At 64.7% G+C, this 27,965-nt stretch overlaps 1 protein-coding gene across 1 annotated transcript; it reads left to right on the plus strand.

The window, feature by feature from the left end:
* Window positions 1–27,833, plus strand: KCNH2 (potassium voltage-gated channel subfamily H member 2). Its single transcript, XM_062618183.1, has 15 exons — window positions 1–727; window positions 1,406–1,636; window positions 7,374–7,538; window positions 7,729–8,175; window positions 8,815–9,029; window positions 18,171–18,596; window positions 19,255–19,642; window positions 22,573–22,772; window positions 22,850–23,102; window positions 23,186–23,379; window positions 23,909–24,008; window positions 24,084–24,362; window positions 25,342–25,528; window positions 25,667–25,838; window positions 26,571–27,833. Exons 1-15 carry the CDS (start codon window positions 652–654, stop codon window positions 26,763–26,765), a joined length of 3,528 nt encoding a protein of 1,175 aa, XP_062474167.1. The 5' UTR covers window positions 1–651; the 3' UTR covers window positions 26,766–27,833.
* The last annotated feature ends 132 nt before the right edge of the window (window positions 27,834–27,965 follow it).

The raw sequence follows: 27,965 nt of genomic DNA on the forward strand, positions 1-27,965 counted from the left end.
GCCCGGCTGTCAACACGCAGCGGCCGCCGCCGCCCGCCGGGCCGAGCCGAGCCGAGCCGAGCCGAGTGGGGCCGAGCCTGGCTGAGCCGAGCCTAACCGGGCCGAGGCCAGCCGAGCTCCGCCGAGCTGAGCCCAGCCCAGCCGAGCCGAGCGGGGCCAGGCGGGGCGGGGGCTCCATCCCCCCCCCCCCCCCCAGCCGCTCCGTGACTAAATAAGGCCGATGCGGCGCGCACCGAGCGGGTAGAGCGGGGGGGGGGGGCACCGGCACCGATACCCGCACCGGTACCCGCACCGGTACCCGCACCAGCGCCGGTACCGGCAACCGCACCGGCACCACACCGGGCGGGCAGGGTCCGGGACCGGCGGGCACCGGGCGAGGGGAGGGCCCAGCTTTAACCCCTGCGCGCCCGCCCCGCATCCCGCCGCCCCCGGGGCTGCGCCGGGGCTGAGCCGGGCCCGGTGCCGAGCCGAGCCGAGCCGGGTCCCGCACCACCCCCCGCGCCGGAGCCGCCCCGCCGGCGCCGTCCTTGGCTCAAGGGCAGCGGGACCCCCCGCGGCGCGGGGCCGCCTCCCCGCTCCCGTTCCGTTCCTCCCCCCGCGGGGCCCGGCTGCGCGGAGCGGGCGGCGGCGCTGCCCCATGGGCCGGGCAGCATGCCGGTGCGGCGGGGGCACGTCGCCCCCCAGAACACCTTCCTGGACACCATCATCCGCAAGTTCGAGGGGCAGAGTGAGTGGGGCTGGGGGGGGGGGGTCGGAGCTGGGGCTGGGGGTGATGGGGACGCAGGGAGGCCTGGGGTGGGTTTGGGGTGCAGGTGATAAGCATGGCTGGGTGCTGTCACTGCCAGCCGTGAGCCTCCAGCAGCAGTACCAGGGTGCTGTGGGATCTGCCTGGTCTCAGGGGGGTTGAGCCCAATGGTGATGGAGCCTCAGCCAGAGGATCCCCAGCTCACCCCCAGCCTTGCCAACCCTCTGCTCTGTGCAGCACATTGGGCCCTGGCAGGGAGACACTGATTTCCCCGGGATGGGGGGACCCTGGTGCCTTTGGAGCCCTGGAGCATCCTGGGTGGGGACAGGGGAGTGTCTCGGTGACAGTGGCACCCCATGGGGTCACCATGCTGGGGGACAGACTGTGTGCCGGTGTGCCACAGCAGTGTTGTGCCTTGGGGAGGTCCAGACAAGCACCCATGGTTGGGGTGGTGGGGTCCCCAGCACCCCACAGTGCTGGGGACCCCATGGTGATGGTGGTGGTGCTCGCAGCTTGAGGGCTCTCCTGGGGAGCAAATGGGGTGGTTTGCAACATGTTGGGTCACAGGGAGCCCAGAGCTGTGGATGGATGGAGCAAAGCCCCCTCTGTGGGGTGCTGTGCTGGGGGTGCCGTATCTGACCATCCTCCGCTCTCTCCCAGGCCGCAAGTTCATCATTGCCAACGCCCGTGTGGAGAACTGCGCCGTGATCTACTGCAACGACGGCTTCTGCCAGCTGTGCGGGTACTCGCGGGCGGAGGTGATGCAGAAGCCCAGCACCTGCGACTTCCTCCATGGGCCCCGCACCCAGCGTGGTGCCGCAGCCCAGATCGCCCAGGCGCTGCTGGGTGCCGAGGAGCGCAAGGTGGAGATCTGCTTCTACCGCAAGGACGGTAGGGACCGCGCTGCCGCCGGCGGCACCGGCAGAGATGGACGGTTATTTGTGGGGGGGATGCAGGCGGCTGTCAGTCACGGGCAGACAGACCCTAGAGTTAAGGACCTGCTGAGGCGGGTGGCCACGCTGTGCCCATCCATCAGCGTCATGGGTGGCGTGTGCTGCCGCTGTGGCTGGGAGCGCAGCACCAGTGGCTGGTGTCTCTGTGCCCAGGGGCAGCGCTGGGGCTGCATATCTGGCTCGAGGGTGGGGGTTTGTCCTGCAGCACCAGGGGTCTGCAGCCCTCCCTGCTTCCTGTGAAGGCTTCTAGGAGGGATGTGGTGCTAGGGCTGCTGGTTGGGCTGCTGTGGGGCTGGGGCTGTGAGGTGGGAGCAGCGTGCTGTGATCAGCATGCCCCCTGCCATGGGGCACTGCAGGGGGGGGGTGATGTGGGGTGCAGGGGCACTGTGATGCCCGAGAGCAAGATGAAGATATGGGAAGCAGTGAGGAGACACATTTTGGAGCAGCATCATTTGGGTGGCAGGGAGGGGGCAGCTGGCAACCATTTGACCTGTGCTGTCCTATGGGTCTGGCTGCCCCATGGCTGCCCCATGTATGGGCGGGACCCTGTGAGCAGCCTCAGTGTGAGCCGTTGGGGCTCGAGCCTGCACGAGGTGTTACAGCACTGCCATTCCAGTGAGGATGCATAAGGAGGTCACCAGCCAGGCTGGGCACCAGTGCTATCATGAAGGTCCCTGCACTCGATGTCTGTGCCAGCACGCAGGTGCCAGGCCCTGTGGAGCCCTTTGCCTGGCACCAGCAGCCCCATGTTGGCGATGCCGGGGCTGTCCCGCGCGGCAGCCACCCCGGTGCCTGCACCAGGTGTCCCGGCTCTCACAGCAGCTGTCTCTGGCTCTCGGCACCCGGCCTCGGTTCCGGCACTCAGAGTAAACAAAGCTGGCTCCCAGCTGCCGGCACTGCGCCACGTGGAGCCGCGGCGGCTTCAGCTCCCCAGAGTCACTGATCTCTGGGACATGAGCTGTTGGGGGGCCTGTCTGTGGCTGGGGGCTTAGGGCTGTGAGCAGGGCTGGGGGCAGTCCCTGCCCCGGCCCCATCCTGCTGCAGTTGCTGTGGCTCAGTGCACTGTGATGTCTGGCACAACCAGGCAGTGAGGTGAGTGCATCTGGTGTTGCCGGTGTCCTTTGTGTGGCACCAAGGGCTGGCAGGGTGCAGGCAGCACATGGCAGCCCTGGCCCCACTTGGGCAGCGCTCGATGAGTCCTTGTTAGGGCCAGGCTGATTGCCCCCTGAGCACATGTGCCAGCAGTCGGGGCCGGGGCTCATGCTCCTGCTGGGCCCTTGCTGGCATTCCCATGGCCACCACACACCCAGGCAGCATCCATGGCCAGCTCCTACCTGCCTGCTGCTTGTGCTTTATGGCTCTGGGCAGCATCAGGCAGGTGGGGTGAGCCTTTGGGGTGCTCTGCCCCTTATCCCCCCTCCCAATCTGGGGAGGATGAGACTTTGCATCTCCAGTACGCCATAGGGGGCAGGGGTAGGAATGGGCTCTGTGTCCCCTGGTCCCCTGCCCCAGGCTGGGGTCCTTCCTCTGGCTTGCATTCCTGCATCCCCCAGCTCCCTGCTCATCACTCAGCATGGGGGAGTCCAGCTCCCAGGGCACTACTACAAGGCAGGGTCCCCCAGCACCTCCCCAGAGCAGTGCAGGGGCTCACAGCCCCCAGCCAGCCCCCACCCCAGCCTGGGCTCGTGGGTACTGCTGTGGGACCCATGGGGAGGCAGGATGGGGGGTCCTCAGGGCGATGCAAGTTGAGGGTCCCGGGGTGCAGCTCCATCCTACCACACCTAGGTGTGCTGGGCACCTGGGACCTGCAGCAGCGGGTGCTGAAGGGGGAGGCTGGTGCTGCGGCAGCGCTGCCCGTGCTGCATCCCTGGGGAGCGCAGAGTTTCCAATGGGATATTTATAGGCAGCAGCAGCAGCAGGTGCATGCGGTGCACAGGGAGCTGGGGCTTCACCCTCCCTGATGCTTCTGGGACCTCCCGGGATGGGGGGGTCTTGGTTGGATGTGACTGTGCTCATCCATGGGGCAGGGGAGCGGGACCCATGGTGGTGCCTGGTCCCTGGGATATGGCATTTTCCTGCCCCCACATATCTGTCCCATGTCCGAGGGCTATTGTGGGGGGTCCTGGCTGCAGTGGTGTTTGGTGCGCACAGCTCTGTGCTGGCTGTGTGCCGTGGGGCCAGCATGGAGAGGGGCTGCCGGCTGTGCTGTGGGAGCAGATATGGGGTGCTTGGGGACCTGCTGCATGGGGAACCCCCAAGAAACTGGACATCCCCAAGCGACAGTGGGACAGAGCCCGCACTGCTGCAGGCTCTGGCCTTGCAGTTGGCCCCCAGCATGTCCCCATCACAACTGCCATCACTCGTCCCACCAGGGCCCTTATGCCATGGCAATGAGCCCCACTCCTCTGCCCCAGCAGTGCAGCTCCCCCCAGCACCGAGCCCATCCATCCCATCCCATCCCATCCCATCCCATCCCAGTTCTGCAGTGTGTGGCATTGCCGTGCCGCGGTGAGCGGCTGGGCCCCGCTGCGTCGCCAGCCGCAGCTGCAGCCATTAGTTTTGCACGACGTTGTTTATACAGCCCTGGCGCTGCCGGGGACGCCGGAAGGTCGCGGCAGCTGCGGGGATGCCGTGTCCCGCAGGGACGGCCTTGGGCAGCCGCCACGGTGCTGTCTTGCGTCTGTGGCATGGTGGGGGCGACGGAGTGCAAAAGACTCCCCACCGCCTGTGACCTTTGGTCATCTGGGGCTGGCTGCGGCACCACGTGTGCCTGAACATCAGTTGGCACAGACTGGAGCTGGGAGAAAGCATGAAGGAGCCGAATTGGGTTCCTGGTGCTCTCCTGCCCGGCACGAGCTGGCACATGTAGTGCTGGATGGGTTTCCCTGGCCGAACCCTGTCAGGGGCCACTGCGCTGGCGCCGGTGGCCAGGGGCTGGGGAGGAGCAGTAAGATACGTTTGCTCCTGCCAGTGCTGCCGGGGTGCCCAGGCAAGTTCATGTCCTCACTGCAGCACTGGAGCCATGCTGGACGCTGGTGGTCTTGGTCCTGTGGGGCAGCGAGCAGCGTGCTAACACCAGCATGGGGTGTGCCAGGGGGTCCTGGGGGTATCCTGAGCCTGCAGCAGCACAGGATGGGGATCTTGGCAAGGTTTATGTGTACAGTGTGGGGAGCAGTGACATATCTGGGGTGCCCCAGCCTGGCTGGCCCTTGAAATGCAGCACTGGGGTGTGGAGTGCGGGGATCCCACAGCACAGCACAGTGGGGGCTGTGCTGCTGGGGTGCACTCCGGCAGGGGTGCATAGAGGGAAGGATGCATGGTGGGAGCTGTGCTGCGCTGGGGGGATCTGGTGGAATGTGGGGTGCAGGTGTGGAAGCACACGGTGCAGGGCAGGCTGCAGAGTGTGGCAGTGCAGGGAGCAATGTGGGGTGCAGGGGTGGGATGCAGGGTGATGTGCACAGTGTAGGATGCAGGGTGATGTGCTCGGTGTGGGTGCAGAGGTGGAGATGCAGGGTGCACAGCATGGCACAGAGCGGGGTGCGGAGTGTGGGGGTGCAGGGTGCACACAATGGGCACAGATTGCGGTGCTTTATGTGGGGGTGCACTGGGGGGTGCATGGTGTCGGGGTGCAGGACGTGCTGTGCACGATGTCGGGGTGCCCGGGGCAGTGTGTGTGTGGATGGGGTCCCCCACACTCCCTTGTGATCCCCCCCGCCCGGGGCTGCGCCCTGGCGGTGGCGGGGAGCAGCGCAGCCCAGGACGGAGAGGGGCTTTGGGGGTGAGGGGGTGCAGGGGTCAGAAGGGAGTGGTGGTGGGGGGGGTACATGTATCTGTCAGGTGCAGGGAGAGAAACCGTGGATGGATTTGGGGCGCAGGTCTAACGGGCTGTCCGTGCTTTTGGGGTGCAGGGTGCACCCTCAGCAGGAGAGCCCCCCCTCCCTTCCTCCCTTTCTTCCTCTCCAGGGGAGAAACATTCAGTGTCCCTATCACTCGTGGTCGGGTTCCCCAAGTCTAAACGGGAGAAGTGGGGGGCGCGAGACCCCCATTACTTATGGTGGGGGGGGACGGGGAGGCTGTGTCAGGCTGGGCAGGGTGCTGGAGGGTAGCAACAGGGGAGTGGCATTGCCAAGGAATGGGACGGAGTGGGGTGATGTGTTCTGGAAGAGGGGTCTGTGGGGTGCTGGGGGATGCTGGGGGATACTGGAGGGAGCACGGGGCTCAGCGCATCCCCCGCCCATACCGCACTGCGGGTGAAGGTGGGTCCAGTGTTTCGGAGCCCCCAGCCCTTCACCCCACCAGCGCACCCCCACTCCCATGCATTCCCCCCCCCCCCCCCCCCCAGCCCGCCACCTCCAGATCCCTGCACCCCGTTTCCCCACGGGCAGCCCGGTGGCGGGGGGACACTGGCGCTGGCCGGTGCCCGCGGGGACCGGACCGAGACCCCGGGCCGCTTGGCGTGGCGTGGCGTGGCGTGTCCGTCCCACGGCGCCGGCGGCTGCTGCCCGCAGCCATATTTAGGCATAAAGCCGGCGCGGCGGCGGCCGTGCCAAGGGCCGCAGACCCGGAGCTCGGGGGGGGGGCGGCCGGGGGGTCCCCTCCACCACCCGAGACCACGGCCGGGCTCGGGCCCCCCCGCTCTCCCCCGGCCCGCCTGGGGTGGGGGTCCCCATGCCTGCAGCCCCTGGGGCGCGTGGGGAGGGGGCCATGGGACGCTGACCCGCAGCCCAGGGCCCCACCAGCAGCAAGGTGAGGAGCGAGCGTTGGGATGGGCTGGCCGCCGATGGGACGGATCAGCGGCGCTGGGAGGGTGCCCGATGCTGTCGCGTGTGGCGGGGATCAGCGGGATTAGTGCTTCCCGCGGGCGCCGGGTGGGCGACGATGGAGCAAAGCCACTGCCGGCGGCACCGCGCCCATGTGTCGGTGCCGCTGATCCCCCCGCGGCGGGGACCCACGCGCCTGCCGCGGCTCTGGCCCTCTGCCCGCAGCCCCACGTGCGGGTCGGGATTCCCCACGCGGGGCTGGGGACGGTGCCGGTGCCAGCTGGCGGCCGACGCTGCTGTGCTGGGCTCCCCAGCACATGCCGGGCCTGCTGCCAGCGGGGGGGGGGGTGATCCAGCACCCCGGTGTCGCGCTTGTCCCATGTCCTGCTGCGGCTGCTGGGGCTGCTGCTACGGGGCTGCGGTGACGCCCCCGTGTAACCCCCAGTGCAGATGAGGACCCCACAGTGAGGGGGGCTGGGGGGGGATGTAGGATGTTGCCCCATCCCTATGCAGGAGAGGTTAATCCCGGCTGCCCCAGGCCCCCCCATCCCGGCTGAGCTCCAGATGCAGGATTAACACTGCAGCTGTTAACAATTCCTGAGCGGTTTAAGCCTGGCCTGGCAACCTGACTGCCCCCAGCGCTGCTCCCCCCAGACCTCTGGGATGTTTGGGGGGTGCTGGGGAAGCAGGTTGGGTTCCGGCACTCAGAACCCTCTTGTGCCTCGGTTTCCCCCATGATGCAGTTGCAGCGGGGCTGGCACCCGCTGAATCAGCAAGTTCTTGACCCCCTCCCATTTCCAAGGCAGGGTGCAGGAGAGGGTGCCCAGTGGGGTTGGGGGGGCGGGGTAAGAAGGGGTGCACAGCAAGGACGGAAAGCTGTGCCACTGCAGTGCTGAGCCTCCTTCCTCCCCACAGGCAGCTGCTTCCTGTGCCTGGTGGATGTGGTGCCAGTTAAGAATGAGGATGGGGCTGTTATCATGTTCATCCTGAACTTCGAGGTTGTGATGGAGAAGGAGCGCCTGGGCTCGCCTGACAAGGACACCAACCATTGGGTCACCCCTGCCAACTGGTTCCCTGCAGGTAGGACTGGTGCCGGGGCAGATGGCATGGCTGGTGTGGAGGGTTGTGCCAGCAGTAGGTTTGCACTGACCCTGCTCCTGCAGACCGTGCATCCTGGGTGCCAAAAGCGCTGTGCTACGTGGCACATGGTGAGGGCAACGGGTGCCCATGGGTTGGTTTGTATCCCAACCCTTCTCCTTCCTCCGCCCAGGGCGCAGCAAGTCCTTCCGTCTGAAGCTGCCGGCGCTGCTGGCGCTGGCGGGCAGCAAGCAGTCCCTGCCGCAGGAGCCGCCCGATGCCGTGGTGGTGGACTTCTCCAAGCAGAGCAGTGAGTCCAGCCCCGAGGATGCCCCGCCCTCGCTGGAGCCCAGCTGCGCGGTGGGGAGCCAGCCCGAGGACCAGGCGGCACTGATGGGGGACGGCCCCACGGCTGAGCCCCCTGTCACCCACTCCTCGCCGCGCACCGACCGCCTGGCCCTGCACGCCGCCTTCTCCAACTGCAGCCTGGCGCAGCGCAGCCGCTCCCGGGAGAGCCTCCACAGCGTGCGCAGGGCCTCCTCCGTGGACGACATCGAGGCCATGAAGGGCGACGGTGACAAGCGCTGCCACAACCGCCACGCCAGCACCGGCGCCAGCATGCACCGCGGCTCCAGCACCGGTACGGCGCCGACGGTGGCACACCGTGGGCATTGGGTGTGCACTGGTGCAGCGTGCGGCCGCAGGGTGAAGGCGATGGGGCTGGCAGCTCATTAGGGCCAAGGCCGTCACCGGCACTGAGGGAGCCGCCGGCAGTGCCGACACACGGCCGCTGCGGCACTCGTCACTGTCAGGCTCCTCATCGCTGTAATGCTTGGCGCCGGCGGCTCCGGTGCCTGATGGGGCCTCCCCATCACCTGGTGTGAGTGAGCTGGGGCAGCCCTGAGCCCCACAAAGCACCAAGCCCCCCATGCCTGGTGGGGAACCACAGTCACCCCGGTGCATACCCCTGCCTGGTGGGGTTGGGGGCTGCCCTCTCATCCTCCAGCCCATTCACAGCCCCCCATTAGGGGAGGGGAACATAATTATATTAACATAAATGATAGCATGATGTTGGGTGTTGCAACGCCCAGATGGGGGTCCCCCCGGCCGAGGGCTCCCCGCTCACCCTGCCTACCATGGGACTCCCCAGCCCCAGAACTCCCCTTACCTGCCAGGGGAACCCCCTCTAACCCCAGGGCTCCCCTTGCCTGCCTTGGGACCCCAGCCCTGGATAGCAGCAGGGCCGTGGCTCCCTCATGGTGATGGTCCCCCTGCCCAGGGGCCATGACCACGGTCCGGAGCGCCCTGCTGAACTCCACCTCGGACTCGGACCTGATGCGCTACCGGGCCATCAGCAAGATCCCCCAGATCACCCTCAACTTCGTGGACTTCAAGGCTGATGCGTTCCTGGCAGCGCCGCCCGGCGAGAAGGAGATCATTGCCCCCACCAAGCTGAAGGACCGTACCCACAACGTCACCGAGAAGGTCACCCAGGTGAGCCCGCGGGTGCCTGGTGGCCGGCAGAGGTGGTCAAGCAGTGCTTGGGGTATGGCTGGAGCCCAGAGGATGCTCTGCACAGGTGCTGGCTGCCTGAGCTCATGGGGAGGTGCTGGAGCATGCAGGGTGATGCCAAAGATTCATAGGATGATGCACAGGATGATGGATGCTAGAGCATGCAGGATGATGCTGTAGCTTGCGGGGAGGTGATGGAGCTCACAGTATAATGATGGAGTGTGCAGGGGAGTGCTGGAGCTCTCAGGATGCTGGAACATGCAGGATGCTGGAGGTCACAGGATGGTGCCAGGAGCTCACAAGGCGATGCTGGAGTGTGCAGGGAGCACAGGGAGGTGCTGAAACTTGGAGGATGATGCCAGAGCTCACAGGATGGTGCTTGGAGCTCACAGGATGATGTTTGGAGCTCAAAAAGCAGTGCTGGAGCTCACAAGATGATGCTTGGAGCTCGCAAGGCAATGCTGGAACTTGCAGGAGGACGCTTGGAGTTCACAGAGCGATGTTTGGAGCTCACAGGATGATGCTTGGAGCTCACAAGATGATGCTTGGAGCTCATAGAGTGATGCCTGGATCTCGCAGGGTGATGCTTGGAGCTCACAGGATGATTCTTGGAGCTCATAGAGTGATGCTTGGAGCTCGCAGGGTGATGCTGAAGCATGCAGGGCAATGCTGGAGCTCCCAGGGTGGTGCCGGATGGTGCTGGGGGCTGCCAGAGGAATCTGGGGCCATGGCTGAGTCCCCATGGTGCCCCTGCCCAGGAGAGCTGCTCACGCAGGGCATGCTGGGGCTGCCGCTGGCTGTACTGGGGCCTTTGTCCCCCATACCCTGAGGACCAGAGGGTCCCACTTACTCCCTTTGGGGTGGTGCTGTGGCAGGGTGAGGGAATGGGTGCCATGGTGGGGTGGCACATGGCTGGGACATGCCCTGCGCCGTGCTGGGGTCCCCACTGTGTTCCCAGCAGGAAGGAAGGGGCAGCCCCCCCCGGCTGGGACATCCCTCAGCCCTGGCTCCATCCCAGGGCAGGAGCAGGCCACGGTGTCATGGCAGGCTGCCGGGGGTGCCGGGGGGATGCGGTGGTGTCTAATCCTTGGCACATTGTGTAACTGCCATCTGGCTACTGGGAGCAGGCGGCGGCTGCTGCTTAATTACACCCTGATTCTGGCTCCTGCTAATGAACTGAGGGCTCCCAGGACCCCTGTCCAGCCAGCCAGCCAGCCCTGGCACAGGGCTGCCTCAGGGATGAGGCAGAGGGGATGGGGAGCGGGGAACCCTCTCTGCCTCATCCGCATCTCCCCTGGGGCAGCCCCACTTCTGCCATCACTTCTCCCTGGGGTCCCCAGCAGCTGGCAGGGGCTGGAGGTGCCGTGGTGCATCTGTCTGTGCTCCAGCCTCTGAGCAGCCCCTGCCCCCTCTGCCTGCATCTGCTCGCACACGTGAGGGGGACCCATGTGGGACCCCAGCTCCCACGGGGACCTCGCAGCCCTGCTGCTGGGGTGCACCCAGCCCCATTCCCCGCACCAGAGTAGACCCCTGTATGGGGCTGGTGGGCCCCTCTGTGGGGTGTGGGACCCCAACCTGGTGAGCACAAGACTGGGTCCCTTCAAGTTACCTTCCCACCCCTTGCAAGATGCCGCTGGCCTTCCCTGCTCCTCTCCAGCATGCTAATGAGCAGCATCCCAGTTGCCTCTGCTGTGTAATTAATTCTGATGCTGTGCTGGCAGCCGCTGGGCAGGCAGCTGCCTGCACCGGCCCTGGTCATCCCCTCCTGCCTGTAACCGCTGTCACTGCGCAGTACCTGGTGGATGGGGGGCCATGGCTGCCCTCAGCAGGCTGGCTATGCCCCATGGCACTGGGATGGGGTCTCGGCTCTTCCGCAGCCACACCATGCTCCCTGGGGTGGGAGCACCCATTCCTGCCCACAGCTCCCATCAAGGTTACCATGCTCTCGGCCCACTGCCTGGCCCCAGCCGGCCATGCTGTGCCAGTGTGGTGGGGACAGGCACGGGGTTGGGGCCTGGCATGGCTGGGCTGGTGGCTGGTGCTCGGTATTGTGTCTGGGTTGGCACAAGGCCCCACGGCCGTGCAGGGATGGTGATGCTGCAGTGTCCTGTGGTAGCCCCAGGGACCTGCAGCCCGCTCCAGCGGGACCCCTACCTGCAGTGGGGCAGGATGGTGCTGGAGCTGGGTGATGCCAGCACTGTGCCTGACCCTTTTGGGAGCTGGTGTCTGGTGTGGTGTGGCGGTGGTGGAGGATGTGCAGCTGCCTGCCATGGTGGGAGTCTGAGCTGGGCATGTCTTGGGGGGTCCCCAGCCCCACTCAGGCTGGGGGTGACCACAGTGCAACCGGCAGAGACAGGGTGTCACTGGGAGCCATGGGTTTGTACGCCGTTAGTTGTGGGTGGATGTGAGGGTGGGGGTGCAGGGAAGCCCCTCCTTGATGGAGCAGGTCCTCCTCTTCCCCATCCCCGCTGGGTGAGGCTGCAGCACCCCAGGGTGCCTCCTCTGCGGGGACACAGTGGTGCCAGGCGCAGTGTGTCCCGCTGCCAGGGCTGGGCAGTGGCCAAGGACACGGGGAGCTGTGGGGCTGGGAGTCAGCCTGTGGACACCTTGTCCCCATCCCTGTCCTGCAGAGATGGAGCTGTGCAACCACACCTCACCTCTGGGGGTACCCGCGAGTCTATTGGGGGGCCATGGGGACTCCTGGGGCTCTGCAGGAAGGGGCTGACAGCCTCGGGACTGGGGGGGGGGCAGCGGGGACACTGTCGGGGTCCCCAGGGAGCAGCGGGAGTGTCTCCCCCGTCCCCCCTGTGCCTCAGTTTCCCCGCGGGGGGTGTTCCCGCTCCCTCCCCGCGCGGTGACGGCCCCGCGGGGAGTGGCGGAGGCTGGAGCCGCGGGGGGGCCGGGGGGGCGGCGGAGGCGGGCGGCGGCAGCGGCGGGGGGGGGCTCGGGGTTGAGGGGGGCGCCGGCCCCGCTCCATCTGCTGCCAGCTCGGGGCCGCGCCGGGACGGGCCGTGCCAGGCTGGGGGGTGGCGGCAGCGGGGGCAGCGCGGGGCTTCCCCCGCGATCGCGACCATGGCCCCGGCGCGGCGCGATAGCGGCGACCGCCCCGACGGGGAGCGCAAGGGCGGCCGCGTCCGCCGGGCTGTCCGCATCTCCAGCCTGGTGGCACAGGAGGTACCGGGGGAGGACCGGGGGATGACCGGGGGAGCGGGGAGGAACGGGCCGGGGGTCCCCCCCGTGGGGAGCGGGCTCCGGGAGCGAGCAGGCGCCGGGTCCCGGGGTTTCCCTGTTCTCACGGTGGGCTGGAGCCGGGAGGGACACGGGGCACAGAGTGGGATGGGAGTGGGCTCAGCATCCCGGGGTCTGGTGAGGCTGGGAGCTGGCGTATCGGCTGTGTTCCAGCCAAACTCCATGTGTAGGGGCAGCGTGGGGCATCGCCCACCCATGGGCACCCTGCTGCCCACCCGGCTGGGTGCTGTGCCATGACCGTGATGAGGGGGCTGCTTGTCGAGGTGCTGCAGCACTGGCGGCTGCCATGTCCCCAGGTGGTCCCCATGGGTGTCCCATCGACGGCGGCTTGCGGCACGGCGGTGTGGCCGCGGCATGGGATGGTGTGGGTCAGCACCAGTGACTGCGTCAGCAGGTGGGGGTCGGGTGTTGGGGCGAGCGCACCGCCCCGCGGGGACGTCACCCTGTCACAGGGCTCGTCACCCCACCCTGCACCCGGCACCGCGGGGTGTGGGTGCTGCCGCCGTGCTGTCAGCAGCGGGGTGCCTGCATTGCCTCCGGCCCGGGGTGGTCGCCTGTCCCCGGTGTCCATGTCGGGTGGTGCCGAGGGAGCTGCACCGCTGCCGCAGCTCAATGCTGTGAGTACCGGCCACTGCTGCCACAGTGGGGACAGTTGGGCATCGCGGTGTCCCAATTGCTGCCATGCACGGTGCCTTGCCGGTGGTCAGTGCTTGCCACGGTGGAGAATGCGTTGGGTGATGCCGACACTGGAACCGATGAGGGTGTCACAGCTTGGTGTGGGACGCCAACACTCATGGTGCTGCCGCTGTTTTTGGAGCACCCTTGGGCCTGCGCATGTCGGTGTGGCTGTCCTGCTTTGGGTGTCCCCAAAGGTGCAGAGTTCCCCATCAGCGCTGGTGTGGTTGCTGCTGTGTTTGGTACCGTGGATGCTGGGGTCAGCGTGCAGTAGGTATCTGTATCATGATGTTGGGTGTCCAGAGGGTGCTGGAAACCTGCTGATGACAGTGCCAGGGTGGCTATTGGGTGTCTGTTGGTGCTGGTGTTGGGTGCTTCTGTTTACGCTGTTGTGGGATACACGGGCAAGCGCTGGGTGGGTGCTGGCACTGGTGCTGGTGGCTGTGGCTGTTGGGTATCTGCCAGTGCAGGTGTATGGGTGCAAGGTGTCTGGTCTGGGGTGTCTGTCAGTGCAGGTGGTGGGATCTGTGGGTTTCTGTGGGGTCTGCACTTGGTGCTGGGTGGTTTCACCATGGATGTGCGGTCTCACCACAACACTGGTGTCAGCACAGGCCTAGCTGCCATGGTGGGGGGTGTTAGCAGTACAGTGTGGGGTTTCCGTTCCTGGTGTCTGGGGGGTGCTGGGGTCGGGGGTATTTGCAACAGCGAGGGGGCTGTGCCCTGTGGGCGCGTGTGTCTGGGTCGCGGCAGGTGCTGTGCCGGGTGTCTCCGGGTGTGCGGGATGGGTGTTGGGTGCCAGCAGGTGTTGGTGTACGTGTCACCGTGAGCACGAGGTTCCATGTGCCTGTGCTGGGGCGGTGTACGTGTCACTGTGTGTCAGCACCGGCAGTATCTGTGTCACGGTGACTGATAGGTGTTGTGGCACTGACAGCAGTCCAGCTGCCTCTTGGCATCACCCAGTGTGGCACCATGCTCTGCCGGGCTGGGGTCTGGGCTGGAGGGTTAGGCTGCATGTGTGTGGTGGGCACCAGGATGCGTGGCTGGGCACATAGGTGGAGATGCCCCAGACCCTCGCTGTGCCCTACATGGTAGATGAGTGGAGGATGTCCCCACGGCTGTGGGAGACTGGGGGCTCCGCTATGGCTGAGAGGGACAGGGGAGGCTGAGGGCTCTCTCCACGGCTAGGGGGGCTGGGCTTGTCCCTGTAGCTGGGGGGTCAGTGGGCTATGGGCTCTCCCCACAGCTGGGGCTCCTAGCAGGGCTGTCCCTATGGCTGGGGGAGATGAGGGGGGGTGGGGGCTATTCCCGTGGCTGGGGAGGACTGGGGCTGTCCCCGTGGCTCAGGGAAGGCTTGAGGCTGGCCCCCAGGGCTGGGGGCGCGGTGGGGGGTGCTGTCCCCTGCGGTGGTGGAGCACTGAGGGTGTCCCAGGTGCTGCCCCCTTAGTGTATCACAGGGGGTGTCCCAGGGCCCACAGGGCTGTGTGACATGTGGGGCAGCACGGGGTGCCAGAGCTCAGCATGGCCCCTCAGACCCCTCCCCACCATGCTGGGGGTCCTGAGCTGTTCCCGGCGCCTGGGGGTGGGGGTGGTAGCGGGAGGGTGCATCCTGGAGCTGCTCCCCATGGTCACACAGCCCTGGATGGGGGGGGGGGGGGGGGGGGGGGGGTCCGAGGGCCTCAAGGCTGGGACGGGGCTGCATTGTGGGGGGGTATCCAGATGCAGGGGGGGTCCCGGGGCACCTGCCCACGCTGCCCATCCTGCCCGTCCTGCCCGCGCTGCAGGCAGGGATTTGTCCCAGTTTGGGGCAGCAGCTGCGTTAATTTTAGAGGCAGGAGCCGGCTGGTTGTTGAAGCCGCACCCCCCCCCCCAACCCCCGTCACCCTCCTGGCCCCCCCCGCCCCGGCTAAAAATGGAGCCAGGCTAGCAGAACTTAAAGGGGCAGCCGGGATGGGGCTGAGGGGACACCACCAGGACCCCAACAGGGCTCTCACCTGCTGTATGGGGTGCTGGAGCCCGGGGCGGGAGCTCTGGCCTGGGGTACCACTGCCCTGTGGTGTCCCCGTGGTACCCCAACTCATGTGTCTTGCAGCATCATCATCCTCTGTCCCCAGCCCAATACCCTGGCCCCCTGCGTCCACACAGTTCCCATGATCGCACATGCCCCTGTCGGATCGTGAACCCCTATGACCCCACAGAGGTGTGACCCCATGTGCCCGTGCAGCAGCCGTCACCCTTGCCCACGGGTGGCACATTTGGGACACACAGGGGATGCTCGGGTGCCTGCCCCCAGGAAGGGGTGTGTGAACACTCCCCATTCCATGCCGGCTCCACTGGGACCCCCCACCGCACATGCAACACACATGGTCCCATCCCATCCCATCCCATCAAGCAGTGCATGGGGACTCAGTGCCAGCGGGAAACCCCTCCTGTGGGTGGCAGCGGGTGACTCAGGGCTGATGACAGGAACCGTCATTGTCACCACGTGTCCCCGGCACCGCCACTGCACAGGCACGGCTGTTCCCGCAGTGCTGCGTCACTTCTTTGGGCTCTGCCGTGGGCACGGGGACGCTGAGGGACAAGGGGTGTCCCCCTGGGATGTCCCCCACTTTCTTGTGTCCCGATATGGGGTGGTGACAGCAGTGGGGGGCTGTTTTGGATGAGTCAGCAGGGTGGGAACAGCATGAGCACCGTGCAGGTGTGTGCTCATAGTGTGTTCACGGCATGCTTAACGGTGCGCTCGCATGTTCACGACACGGGTGCACACCATGGTGTCCTGCTCACCACCATGGGGCTGGCCTGTGTCCCCCCAGCACCACGCACGAGTGCCCAGACAGCCGAAGGGGTGGCAGTGGTGTCAGGAAGTGGCAGCTGCCGCCGTGGTCACCGGCGGCTGTGCCAGTGCCACACACCGTGCTGTGGTCCCGTGTATCAGTGGGGTTAACGTGCGGCGTGGAAGGGGGTGCCCTGGCTCTGCCTGCCAGAGCGGAGCAGGCTGGGAAACATTTCCGCCCTAATAACTCTCCCCTGGCTGCCGGTGGAGCGTGGCTCCCGCCGCTGGCGCCGACCCGCCGAGGGGTGCCCGGTGCCCGGCCGGGCCGGAGCGGCGGCTGGATGGGTGCTGGAAGCAGTGGCGGGGGATCGTGTGCCCGGTGCCCGCGGGGCAGCCGGCGGGCGGGCGGTGGGGGGTGAGAGCCGCCGGCACACCATGGGCCGGGCCCGGCCCCACGGGCGGCCGTGAGGATGCTGGCGTCGCTCCTGAAGCTGCTCCAGGAGTTGCCGGGGCCCCCCGCCGTGGCCCCCCGCGCCGGAGCAGGACCCATGTCCGGCATCTCCCTCTGCGGCACCTGCCTGAGCCTCGACGGCAACGGTGACCGCACTGCGGGGCAGAGCCGGGAGGAGAAGGTACCGGTACCACCAACCCGGGGAGGGAGTCCGGTGGGGCTGTGCCGCGGGGCTGCTCCTGGCAGGGTGCTGGGTGCTGCCATGCGGGTAACAGGAGGGTCTGGGCACTGCGCTCACCCCGGGTGGCTCATGTGATGGCCGCGGGTGGGCTCAGGCTCAGTGTCCTCCGGCTCTTGTGTGGTGGTGGGCGGGGGCTGTGGGTCCCCCTGGTCACCTCACCTGTGCCTTAGAGTGGTGACTGCAGCATGGGGAGGGTCGGGTCTCCCCCCCAGGGACCCCCAGGTCATGCTCACTGGGCTGTGCTGCTGTCCTGCAGTAATGTGGGGGCATGGCTGCGCTGGCATCACCCCAGCTCCCATCCCTGCCCTCGGGTGCCCTGGGATCCATGCATAGCTGCTGCAGGCAGCTGGTGGCCATCAGCCCCCGAATGTCTGAGCCCCACAGCTGCTCTGAACAGGCACTATGGGGCCAGTGCTGTGCCCAGGATGCTCTCATCCAGGGGACTGCCCGCCATGGGGCCCCTTGCCCCACAGCATTGCTCACCCAGTCCCTATTTCTGGCTGATGTCCCCCCATCCCGTGGCTGGTACATCTAATCCCTGTGCTGGATGGATGGCCACAGCTGCTGGGGCATGGCAGTACCCCCCAGACCCCCCCAGTTGTGTGTGCGTGCACATATATGTGCACATATGTGTGCATGTGCAGGAGAGATGTGTATGTGGCGGGGGGGCATTGCTGTGGGCAGGGGGATCCCCGAGGCAGTGCAGGCGGCACCGGAGGGGCTGGCACAGTGAGAGGCCGCAGTGCCCGTGCCAGCCCTCAGCTGCGTCACTGTGTGCCACTGGGGCTGCCAGATCTGCTCCAGCAGCAGCTGCACCGGGATCCCACTGGAGCAGGGCTTGGCATGACCAGGGAGCCCCGGCAGCATTGAGTGTGTGCAGGGGTTGTGAGCGTTTGCTATGGGGCCAGAGGGGGATGTGGGGCAGCTCTGCTGGTGAGGTGCCTTTGTCTTGGCTGTGTGTGCCAGGTGTCCCCCCCTGCACCCACAGCACCAGCCACAAAGAAACACAGGATCCTTTCAGTTGGAAAAGACCTTTAAGCTAATCGAGTCTGACCATTAACCCAGCAGTGCCGAGGCCACCGCTAAACCATGTCCCTCAGTGCCACATCTGCACATCTTTTAAATCCCTCGAGGGGTGGTGACTCCACCACTCCCTGGGCAGCCTGTGCCAGTGCTTGACAACCCCTTCAGTGAAGAATTTTTTCCCAGTATCCTACCTAAACCTCCCCTGGTGCAGCTTGAGGCTGTTTCCTCTTGTCCTATTGCTTGTTATTTAGGGGAAGAAACAGACTCCCACCTGTCACATAGCATAGGGAGCACTGAGGTCTCCCCTGAGCATCCATGTGCCAACAGTATGCACCAGTGCAGCCCCAGCCCAAGGGTGCTCTGCCCACAGCTGATGGGTGCAGACTCTGTTTGGAGACAGAGGTTTGGGGGTCTCAGCCACATGACAAGGGGGAATGGCTTTAAACTGACAGAGGGGAGATTGAGATGAGATGTGAGGAAGAAGTTCTTCCCTGTGAGGGTGGTGAGGCCCTGGCACAGGTTGCCCAGAGAAGCTGTGGCTGCCCCATCCCTGGCAGTGTTCAAGGCCAGGCTGGATGGGGCTTGGAGCAACCTGGTCTAATGGAAGGTGTCCCTGCCCATGGCAGGGGGTTGGAACTGGGTGAGCTTTAAGGTCCCTTCCAACCCAAACCATTCTGGGATTTGATGAGATGAGCCCTTGCCCACCCCCAGGTGCTGTCGCTGGGCGCTGATGTGCTCCCGGAGTACAAGCTGCAGGCTCCACGTATCCACAAATGGACCATCCTGCACTACAGCCCCTTCAAGGCAGTGTGGGACTGGCTGATCCTGCTGCTGGTCATCTACACAGCCATCTTCACACCCTACTCAGCCGCCTTCCTGCTCAACGACCAAGAGGAGGTCCAGCGCCACCACTGCGGCTACTCCTGCAGCCCCCTCAATGTGGTCGACCTCATCGTGGACATCATGTTCATCATCGACATCCTCATCAACTTCCGCACCACCTATGTCAACTCCAACGAGGAGGTGGTCAGCCACCCCGCCAAGATCGCCATACACTACTTCAAGGGTTGGTTCCTCATCGACATGGTGGCTGCCATCCCCTTTGACCTGCTCATCTTCGGCTCCGGCTCTGAAGAGGTACCTGTCGCTGCGCTGGGTTACTGCCATGCCCTGTCTGGGCTGGGTGCTGTTTCAGTGCTGGTCCTCCTGTGGGGTGGTGCTTGGGGGTCCCATGTGTGCCCCCAGGCTGGGTCTGGGTGCCCATGGTGCCAGAGTGGGTGTGTTCTGCTCCCTGGGTGCCAGGTCTTCCCAGGGGGTCCTATATGCACCCCCAAAATAGGGCCAGGGGCCAGTAGCGCCATGATGGGTACCAGAACAGTGGGTGTTGTAGCAATGGGTGGTATTGCCTGGGTGTCAGGTCCTTGTGCAGGGACATGCCCATAGGTCCCACACATGTCCCCAAGCCAGGGCCAGGCATCCTTGGTGCCAATGTGGTGCCAGGGTGGTGCTTGCTGTCCCCTGGGTGCCAGCTCCTCCTGTGGGGTCATGCTTAAGGGATCCCACATGCACCCCCAAGTGCCCGTGGTACTGCAGTGGATGCCAGGATGGTGTTTGCTGTGCCCTGGGTGCCAGCTCCTCCTGTGTGGCGGTGCCCAGGGTCCTATTCATGCTCCCAAACCAGGGCCAGGCATCTGCGGTGATGAAGCGGGTGCCAGGCGGTGGTTGCCAGGGCAGTGGTTGGGGGTCTCCACCACAGCATCCCTCAGTGACCCCCACTGTGGCCCCGTCCCCGCAGACCACCACCCTGATTGGGCTGCTGAAGACAGCGCGGCTGCTGCGGCTGGTGCGGGTGGCCCGCAAGCTGGACCGGTACTCGGAGTATGGGGCAGCCGTGCTCTTCCTCCTGATGTGCACCTTCGCGCTCATCGCCCACTGGCTGGCCTGCATCTGGTACGCCATCGGCAACGTGGAGGGGCAGCGCATCGGCTGGCTGCACTCGCTGGGCGACCAGATCGGCAAGCCCCTCAACGCCAGCAACCCCCTCTACGGCCCCACCATCAAGGACAAGTACGTCACCGCGCTGTACTTCACCTTCAGCAGCCTCACCAGCGTCGGCTTCGGCAACGTCTCCCCCAACACCAACTCCGAGAAGATCTTCTCCATCTGCGTCATGCTCATCGGCTGTGAGTGCCCCAGGCGGTGCGGGGATGGGCTGCGGGGGGCTGCACAGGGGTGTGTGTGTGAGTGAGAGTGTGTGTGTGTGTGTAAGCATGTGTGTGAGTGAGAGTGTGTGTGTGTGTGTGAGTGTCTGTGTGAGTGTGAGCGTGTGTGTGAGAGAGTGTGTGTGTGTGAGGGTTTGTGTGAGAGTGAGCATGAGTACGTGTGAGTGTGAGCGTGTGTGTGTGTGAGAGTGTGTGTGTGAGCATGTGTGTGAGTGTGAGCGTGTGTGTGTGAGAGTGTGTGTGAGTGTGAGCGTGTGTGTGAGTGTGAGCGTGTGTGTGTGAGTGTGTGTGAGTGTGAGCATGTGTGTGAGTGTGAGGGTTTGTGTGAGAGTGAGCATGAGTACGTGTGAGCGTGAGCGTGTGTGTGAGAGTGAGCATGAGTGCATGTGAGCGTGTGCAAGTGTGAGTGTGTGAGTGTGAGCGTTTGTGTGAGCATGAGCATGAGTGCATGTGAGCGTGTATGAGTGTGAGCGTGTTAGTGTGTGTGAGCATGTGTGTGAGTGTGTGCGAGTGTGCATGTGAGTGTGAGCGTGTGTGTGCGTGTGTGAGCGTGTGTGTGTGTGAGTGTGAGCGTGTGTGTGTGTGTGTGTGTGTGTTTGTGTGAGTGTGTGTGTAGCGTGTGTGTGTGTGTGTGAGCATGTGTGAGTGTGTGTGTGTGACTGTGAGCGTGTGTGTTTGTGTGAATGTGAGCGTGTGTGTGTGTGTGAGTGTGAGCGTGTGTGTGAGTGTGAGCGTGTGTGTGTGAGCATGAGTGTGAGTGTGAGCATTTGTGAGTGTGTGTGTGTGAGCGTGTGTGTGTGAGCATGTGAGTGTGAGCGTGTGTGTGTTTGTGTGAGTGTGTGTGTGAGCATGTGTGTGTTTGTGTGAGTGTGTGAGCATGTGTGAGTGTGAGTGTGTGTGTGACTGTGAGCGTGTGTGTGTGTGTGAGCGTGTGTGTGTTTGTGTGTGAGTGTGTGTGAGCGTGTGTGAGTGTGTGTGAGCGTGTGTGTGAGCATGTGTGAGTGTGGGTGTGTGTGTGAGCGTGTGTGTGTGAGTGTGTGAGTGTGAGCGTTTGTGTGAGCATGAGCATGCGTGTGTGTGTGCGAGTGTGAGCGTTAGTGTGTGTGTGAGCGTGTGTGTGTGAGCATGTGAGTGTGAGCATTTGTGTTTGTGTGAGTGTGTGTGAGCGTGTGTGTGTGTGAGCGTGTGAGTGTGAGCGTTTGTGAGTGTGTTTGTGTGTGTGTGAGCGTGTGTGTGTGAGTGTGAGTGTGTGTGTGTGTGAGCGTGTGTGTGTGTGAGCGTGTGTGTGAGTGTGAGCGTGTGTTTGTGTGAGTGTGAGCGTGTTAGTGTGTGTGAGTTTGTGAGTGTGAGTGTAAGCGTGTGCGTGTATTTGTGAGTGTGAGCGTGTGAGCATGTGTGTGTGTTTGTGTGAGTGTGTGTGTGTGAGCGTTTGTGTGAGTGTGAGCGTGTGTGTGTGTGTGTGAGCGTGTGTGAGTGTGAGCATGTTAGTGTGTGTGTGTGAGCGTGCCTGAGCGTGTGTGTGTGCATGTGAGCGTGTTTGTGTGAGCGTGTGTGAGTGTGAGCGTGTGTGAGTGTGAGCGTGTGTGAGTGTGTGTGAGTGTGTGAGCGTGTGTGAGTGTGTGAGCGTGTGTGAGTGTGAGCATGCATTTGGGGGGTGCATGTGCCTGTGTGAGCATGTGTGTGTATATGTCAGGGGATGCACGTGAGCACACATGCATGTGTGTGTGTGTGTGTCCATGAGTGCATGAGCATGCGCAGGGCATGTGCATGTGTGAGCATGCATGTGTATGTGTCAGGGGGATGTGGGCAAGCACATGTGCATGTGTGTGTGAACACATGTGTGTGCATGGACGTGTGTGTGTATGTGCATGTGAGCATACACATGTATAGGTGAGCAAGGGGTGCATGCAAGAATGCATGCATGTGGGAGCATGCATGGGGGGTGCATGCATGTGTGTGTGAGCACACGTGTGTGTATATGTCAGCAAAGAATGCATGTGAGCACACGTGCAAGTTTGAGAGCATCTATGGGTGTGAGTGGGAGCTTGTGTGTATGAGTGCATAAGTGTGCATTTGAGCATGAGTGTGCATGTCTAGGGGTGTGCATGTGAATAGGCATTTGTATATGTCAGTGGGGGACTTGAGTGAGCACACACGTCTATGAGTGAGACTGTGTGTGAGTGTGGATGTGCATGTGTATGTATTAGCGTGCATGTGTGTGTCGGTATATGTGTGAATGTGTGTGTGTATGTCAGTGTACGTGGAGGTGCGTGTGCACGAGCACATGCATGTGTATATGAGCATGGGTGCATGTGGACAAGGATGTATGTGTGAGTGCAGGAGTGTGTGTATTTTCAACTGGATATTGGGGAAAAGTCTTCCCTGAAAGCGTAGTCAGGTATTGGAACAGGCTTCCCATGGTGTGGAATCACCATCCCTGGAACACGAGGCCCTGTGACATGGCTTAGTGGTGGACTTGGCAGCCCTGGGGTGACATTTGGACTTGATGATCTTAAAGATCTTTTCCAACCCAGTTAATTCCATGAGCACATACATGTGTGTGTGAGACTGCATGTGTGCATGTCAGTGTGTGAGTGTATGCATACATGTGCGGGCATGTGTGTGCGAGCATACATGTGAGTGTGTGTGTGTGAGCATGCACATGCGTGCGCACACCTGTGTGTGTGAGTGCACATGTCTGAGTGTGCCAGGGAGCCAGAGCATGTGTGTGTGGGGCTGGGGGGTGTGTGTCTGTGTGTGTGTGTGTGTGCATGCACTCACACACGTGTGCAGCGCTGCCGGGGCAGGGGCTGTGTCCCGTGGGCGTCCTGCTGCTTGCGGTGGGTTCCGGTGTGGGTGCCCGGTGCCCTCACGCCGCTTACCTGCCGCAGCGCTGATGTACGCCAGCATCTTTGGGAACGTGTCGGCCATCATCCAGCGCCTGTACTCGGGCACCGCGCGCTACCACACACAGATGCTGCGTGTCCGCGAGTTCATCCGCTTCCACCAGATCCCCAACCCGCTGCGCCAGCGCCTCGAGGAGTACTTCCAGCACGCCTGGTCCTACACCAACGGCATCGACATGAACGCGGTGAGCGCCCTGCCCTGCTCCCACCGCCCCCACCACGGCACCCCACTGCCCTCCCTGTGACACCTGGTGTCCCATAGGTGCTGAAGGGCTTCCCCGAGTGCCTGCAGGCTGACATCTGCCTGCACCTCAACCGCAGCCTGCTGCAGAACTGCAAGCCCTTCAAGGGTGCCACCAAGGGCTGCCTGCGTGCCCTGGCCATGAAGTTCAAGACCACGCATGCCCCTCCGGGGGACACACTGGTTCATGCTGGAGACGTCCTCACTGCGCTCTACTTCATCTCTCGCGGCTCCATCGAGATCCTGCGTGGGGACGTGGTGGTGGCCATCCTGGGTGAGCCCCCAGCAATGGGGTCCTACAGCCCCCACCGTGCCCGCCATGGCCTGACCCCCCCTCCTCTGGTGCGTGTATTCCAGGGAAGAACGACATCTTTGGGGAGCCGCTGAACCTGTACGCACGGCCCGGGAAGTCCAATGCGGACGTGCGGGCACTGACCTACTGTGACCTGCACAAGATCCACCGCGAGGACCTGCTGGAGGTGCTGGACATGTACCCCGAGTTCTCCGACCACTTCTGGTCCAGCCTCGAGATCACCTTCAACCTGCGCGATGTGAGGGGATGCGGAGGCCAGGGGGAGCACGGGATGCACAGGGGGCACATCCTGCTGTGCCTTGGGGGGTCCTGAGCAAACTGGGGGTGCTGGGGAACCGGGGGGTCCTTGTCACACTTGGGGGGGTGCTGGGCAAATTGAGAGAGTCCTGGGAAAACTGGGGGGTCCCGGAGAAGCTGGCGGGTGCTGGGCAAACTAGGGGAGTTCCAGTCCTGGACAAAGTGAGGAGTGCTGGGCGAACTAGGGAGGGTCCTGGGCAAAGTGAGGGGGTCCTGGAGAAACTACGGGGTGCTGGGCAAAGTCGGGGGGTGCTGGGCAAACTGCAGAGGTCCTGGGGAAGCAAGGGGGTGCTGAGCAACCTAGGGGGTCTTGCAACCCCAGCAAGGGATGCTCAGGGCTTGGAGACAGTCACCCTGGCGTGCCCCCAAGCATCACCCCCTAGCAGCAGCACCACGCAGCTTCCTGCTGGCCCCATCATGCCCAGGAGGGGGGGTCTGGCTGCCCCCAACCCCCCCCATTCTCCCCGCAGACCAACATGATCCCCGGCTCCCCAGGCAGCGAGGAGATGGATGGCGGCTTCAACCGCCTGCGCAAGCGCAAGCTCTCCTTCCGCCGGCGCACGGACAAAGGTGGGTTCAGGGCGGGGGCCAGGGGCGGTCCGGCGCCGTTAGGGCCGCGGTGACCCCTGTCCTGTCCCCCCACAGACGCCACCAGCGCCGGGGAGGCACGGGGCGGGCCGCAGGCACTGCGGCCGGGACGGAGCTGCCAGGCACCCGGGGCCCCGCGCGGGCCGGCAGAATGGGAGCCATGGCACTGCGGGTCCCCCCCAAGCTCCCCGTCCAGCGATGAGGAGGAGCCCCCCGAGCCTGGGCCGGGGGCCGCTGCCCTGTCCCCGTTCCGCAGCGCCCGGGCGGGTGGGCAGGACACGGTGCCCAGCGAGGCCGAGGAGCGCGAGGGCAGCGACATGTGTAACCCGCTCTCAGGTGGGGACGGGCTCAGGGGTTGTGGAGGGGGCCCTCATCTCGTCATTCCCCGCGCTGGGTTCTGCGGATCCCCAGCAGGTCCTGGACACCCCCATTGCTGCAGCTCTGCCTGCGCCTGGATCCCCATCCCCTGCCCTGCACCTTCCCCTGGCTTTGTGCCCCTTTGGGGAGCTGCATGCCCACTGCAGTGCATCCATGCTCCATGCCTTCTGGGATGTCTCCTTGCTCTGCTCTCACTGGGTGCATCACTGCTGCTTGCTCCGTGCCCATTGGGATGCATCCCTGCTCCCTCTTCCATTCCTTCTGGGATGCCTCCCTGTTCTGTGTCTCCTGGGATGCACCCCTGCTCCATTCCTTCCTGGATGCATTCCTACTCCCTGCTCCATCCCTGCTTTGTGCCCACTTCTTGGTGGCTTCCCTTCTCAGTACCTGCTAGGATCTATACATGTTCCATGCCTGTTGGGATGTGAACACTGGGATGCATCCTTGCTTCCTGCCCTGTGCCTTTTGGGATGCATCCCTGTACCCCTCACCATGTCTTCTGGGATGCCTCCCTGCTCTGTGCCCATTGGGGTGCATCCCAGCAGGCAGGGATCAAGGAGCTGGGATACATCCCTGCTCTGTACAAACTGGATGAATCCCTGCTTTCCTGCCCTGTGCCTGCTGGCATTATCCCTGCTCCTTGCTCCATGCCTTCTCAGATGCATCCCTGCTCCCTGCTCCATGCATTCTCAGATGCATCCTCGCTCCCTGTTCCGTGCCTAAGGTGATGCATTCCTGCTGCCTGCTCCATTCCTGTTCTGTGCCTGCTGGGATGCATCCGTGCTCCCCTCACCATGTCTTCTGGTATTCATCCCTGCTCTGCGCCCACTGGAAAGCATCCCTGCTTCTTGCTCCATATCTGCTGGGATGCATCCCTGCCCCCTGCCTTCAGGGACACCCTAAGGTCCCTGATGTCTCCCATTCCCTGCCCTTACAGGAGCCTTCTCGGGGGTCTCCAACATCTTCAGCTTCTGGGGGGAGAGCCGGGGCCGGCAGTACCAGGAGCTGCCGCGCTGCACCATCCCAGCTCATGCCGCGCTCAGCATCCCACTGCCAGCCATGAGCCGCCGGCAGCGCTCCGAGGTGGAGATGCGCCTCGACCTGCTCCAGAAGCAGCTCAATAGGTACCTTAGGAGGGGGTTGAGGGGCAGCACAACCCCATAGGAGTCCTCCAATCACCCGTTGGGGCGATTGGGGGGCTCCTATGGGGTCACGATGCCCTATAGCATTGCCTTCCATTGCACACACATGTATCGCAACAGGTTAGAGACCCGCATGGCAGCAGACATCAGCTCCATCATGCAGCTGCTGCAGCGTCAGGCCGCACTGGTGCCGCCCGCATACAGCACGGTCTCGTCCCCACACCAGGCCCCTGGCCCCCCATGCCCGCTGCAGCCTGTCCTCCCCATCACCCCCATCCAGCCGCTCGCTCAGGTCAGCACAACACGGTCTCTGCATCCCCAAGTGTGGAGCAGCACCTCAAATCTGACACATCACCCCATCCTTCAGCCCCACTGTGGGTTGGGGGTCACCCCTGAGTCCTCCAAGCTTGAGGCAGCCCCCCCCTGTGCCACATCCTCTAGCCCCACAGTACCCCTCCAGCTTAGGGAAGCCCATTACTCCATTCTCCAGCCTCACTGCAGGTTGGGGTAACCCCTGAGGACCCCAGACCTGGGGCAAACCCCTCCTGTGCCACATCACTTCATCCTCCATCCCCATTGAGTGTTGAGGTCATGCCTGAGCGCCCCAGTCTTGGGGTAGCCCCTCTCCTAATCTCTCAGTCCCAAAGTGGGCTGGGGCCACCTCTGAGCCTCCCAAGTTTGGGGCAGCCCATCCTCCAGCGCTACTGTGGGTGGGGGTCACCTCTGAGGCCCCCAAATCTGCAGTAAACCCCTCCCATGCCCATCACTTCATCTTCCATCCACGCTGTGGGTTAGGGTCACATCTGAGCCACCCCCCCACCCCCACCCCGCCACCCTCCAGTCTTTGGATAGCCCCTCACCCATTCTCCAGCCCCTCTGCAGAATGGGGCCACCCCAGGTTTGGGGCGGCCCCCTCACCCCATCCCCACTGCCCACCGGTGCTGCCCGCAGCAGGGGGGTGCCACACCGAGCCCCTGTCCCATCCCGCCTGCCCCGGTGCCACCGGTTGTCCTCTCTCCCGCAGGTTCCCAGCTTCCCGGTGCCGCTGGAGCTGCCGCCGGACCCCCTCCACGAGCCGCCGCCGCCGCCGCCACCGGACGTGGTGCTGCTGGTGGAGCCGCCGCCCGCGCCGCCGCGCCGCCTCTCGCTGCCCGGGCAGCTGCCCGCCGCGCCGGACACGCAGCCGCTGCACAGACACTGCTCCGACCCCGGCAGTTAATGCGCAGGGACGGGGCCGGGACCCCCGGCGCGACGGGACGCGGGACCCCCGTCCCCAGGACGCTGGCCGGGCCGGCGGGACCCAGGCCGCCGTCCCCCACGGACAATCCTTCCCTTCTCCCTCCCTCCCGCCGCGGGAGCCCCTCGGCACCCCCCGTTAGCTGGCCTAACCCGGGAGCCAGGCCCCCCCTTGCCCCGCGGCTCGGCTGGCCGGACTGTCGGATGCGTGCTGCTCTCCGCCTCCCCATCCTCCTCCTCCTCCTCCTCCTCCTCCCCCCGGTAGTGCCGCAGCCCCTTCCCCATCCAGACCCCCACGGCCAGAGGCAGCGCGGCGGTTGGGGGGAGGTTGCACGGGGGTGCGCCCGCGTGTGTGTGCGTGTGTCATGCGTGTTTACCTGTGCTGCGGGTCTGCCTGCCTGCCTGCACTCCCATGTGTGTGCATGTGCGTGTGTGTGTGCGTGCTCGTGTCCGGGGGGGTCCTCAACACACTGCTCCCCTGTGCCCCTACACGTGTGTGTCTGTATGTACGTCTGCCCCAACCGTGCTTCCCGCCCGCCGTGGCACACGTGTGCATGCATGTGCATGTGCACACCGCGTGCGCTGAGCCGCAGCACGGGGCAGGGTTGCCGTGTCCCCCCCGTCTGTGTCCCGGCTGTGGTGACCCTGTGGCTGGGGGTGTCTGTGTGTGTGTGCCTGGGGCGGTGGCGGGGTCCCCTCTCCGCACCACTCACCGGTGCCCCCCTGTCCCCCTGGCTGCTCCCCAGCACAACCGGTGGCACAGGGCAGGGGGTGCAGCCCCCCAGCATCTCCCCAGCCCGCGGTGCCACCCCACGCACAGAGAAGGGGATGCCGCGGTGGGGAGGGGGCACAGGCAGGGTCCGGATTGGGGGGCTCCTGCCCACCCACCACCACCCATCGACCTCCCCAGCTGCTCGCCCCATAGCGTGTGCCGTGTTCGTGACGTTGTCCCGTAGCCGAGCGCTGTGTGCGCCCACCCCGCCGTTTCACACCGCCCTGCATGTTGCCTTCCGCGGTAGGTGCCCCCCCAATAAACCGGACGGACACCCCGGCTCTGTGTGCACCTGCACTGCGGGATGGGGGCATGGCAAAGCTGCAACACCGCCGCAGGGACAGGATAGGCAGCACCCTGTGGGAAACACAGGATTAGGGCCCGCTGCCATGGGGCGACACCAGTGCACAC

The sequence above is a fragment of the Pezoporus occidentalis genome, unplaced genomic scaffold (assembly GCF_034315485.1).
Source record: "Pezoporus occidentalis ecotype Australia unplaced genomic scaffold, CSIRO_AGI_Poc_V1 ctg2, whole genome shotgun sequence".
Lineage (NCBI taxonomy): Eukaryota > Metazoa > Chordata > Aves > Psittaciformes > Psittacidae > Pezoporus > Pezoporus occidentalis.

Excerpts from the sequence above, each read along its gene's own strand:
- KCNH2 (XM_062618183.1), top strand. The coding sequence starts at position 652 with ATGCCGGTGCGGCGGGGGCACGTCGCCCCCCAGAACACCTTCCTGGAC. Across the intron at positions 8,176-8,814 it reads GCACCGCGGCTCCAGCACCG|GGGCCATGACCACGGTCCGG; the intron begins GTACGGCGCCGA and ends CCCCCTGCCCAG. Across the intron at positions 24,009-24,083 it reads CCGCCGGCGCACGGACAAAG|ACGCCACCAGCGCCGGGGAG; the intron begins GTGGGTTCAGGG and ends GTCCCCCCACAG.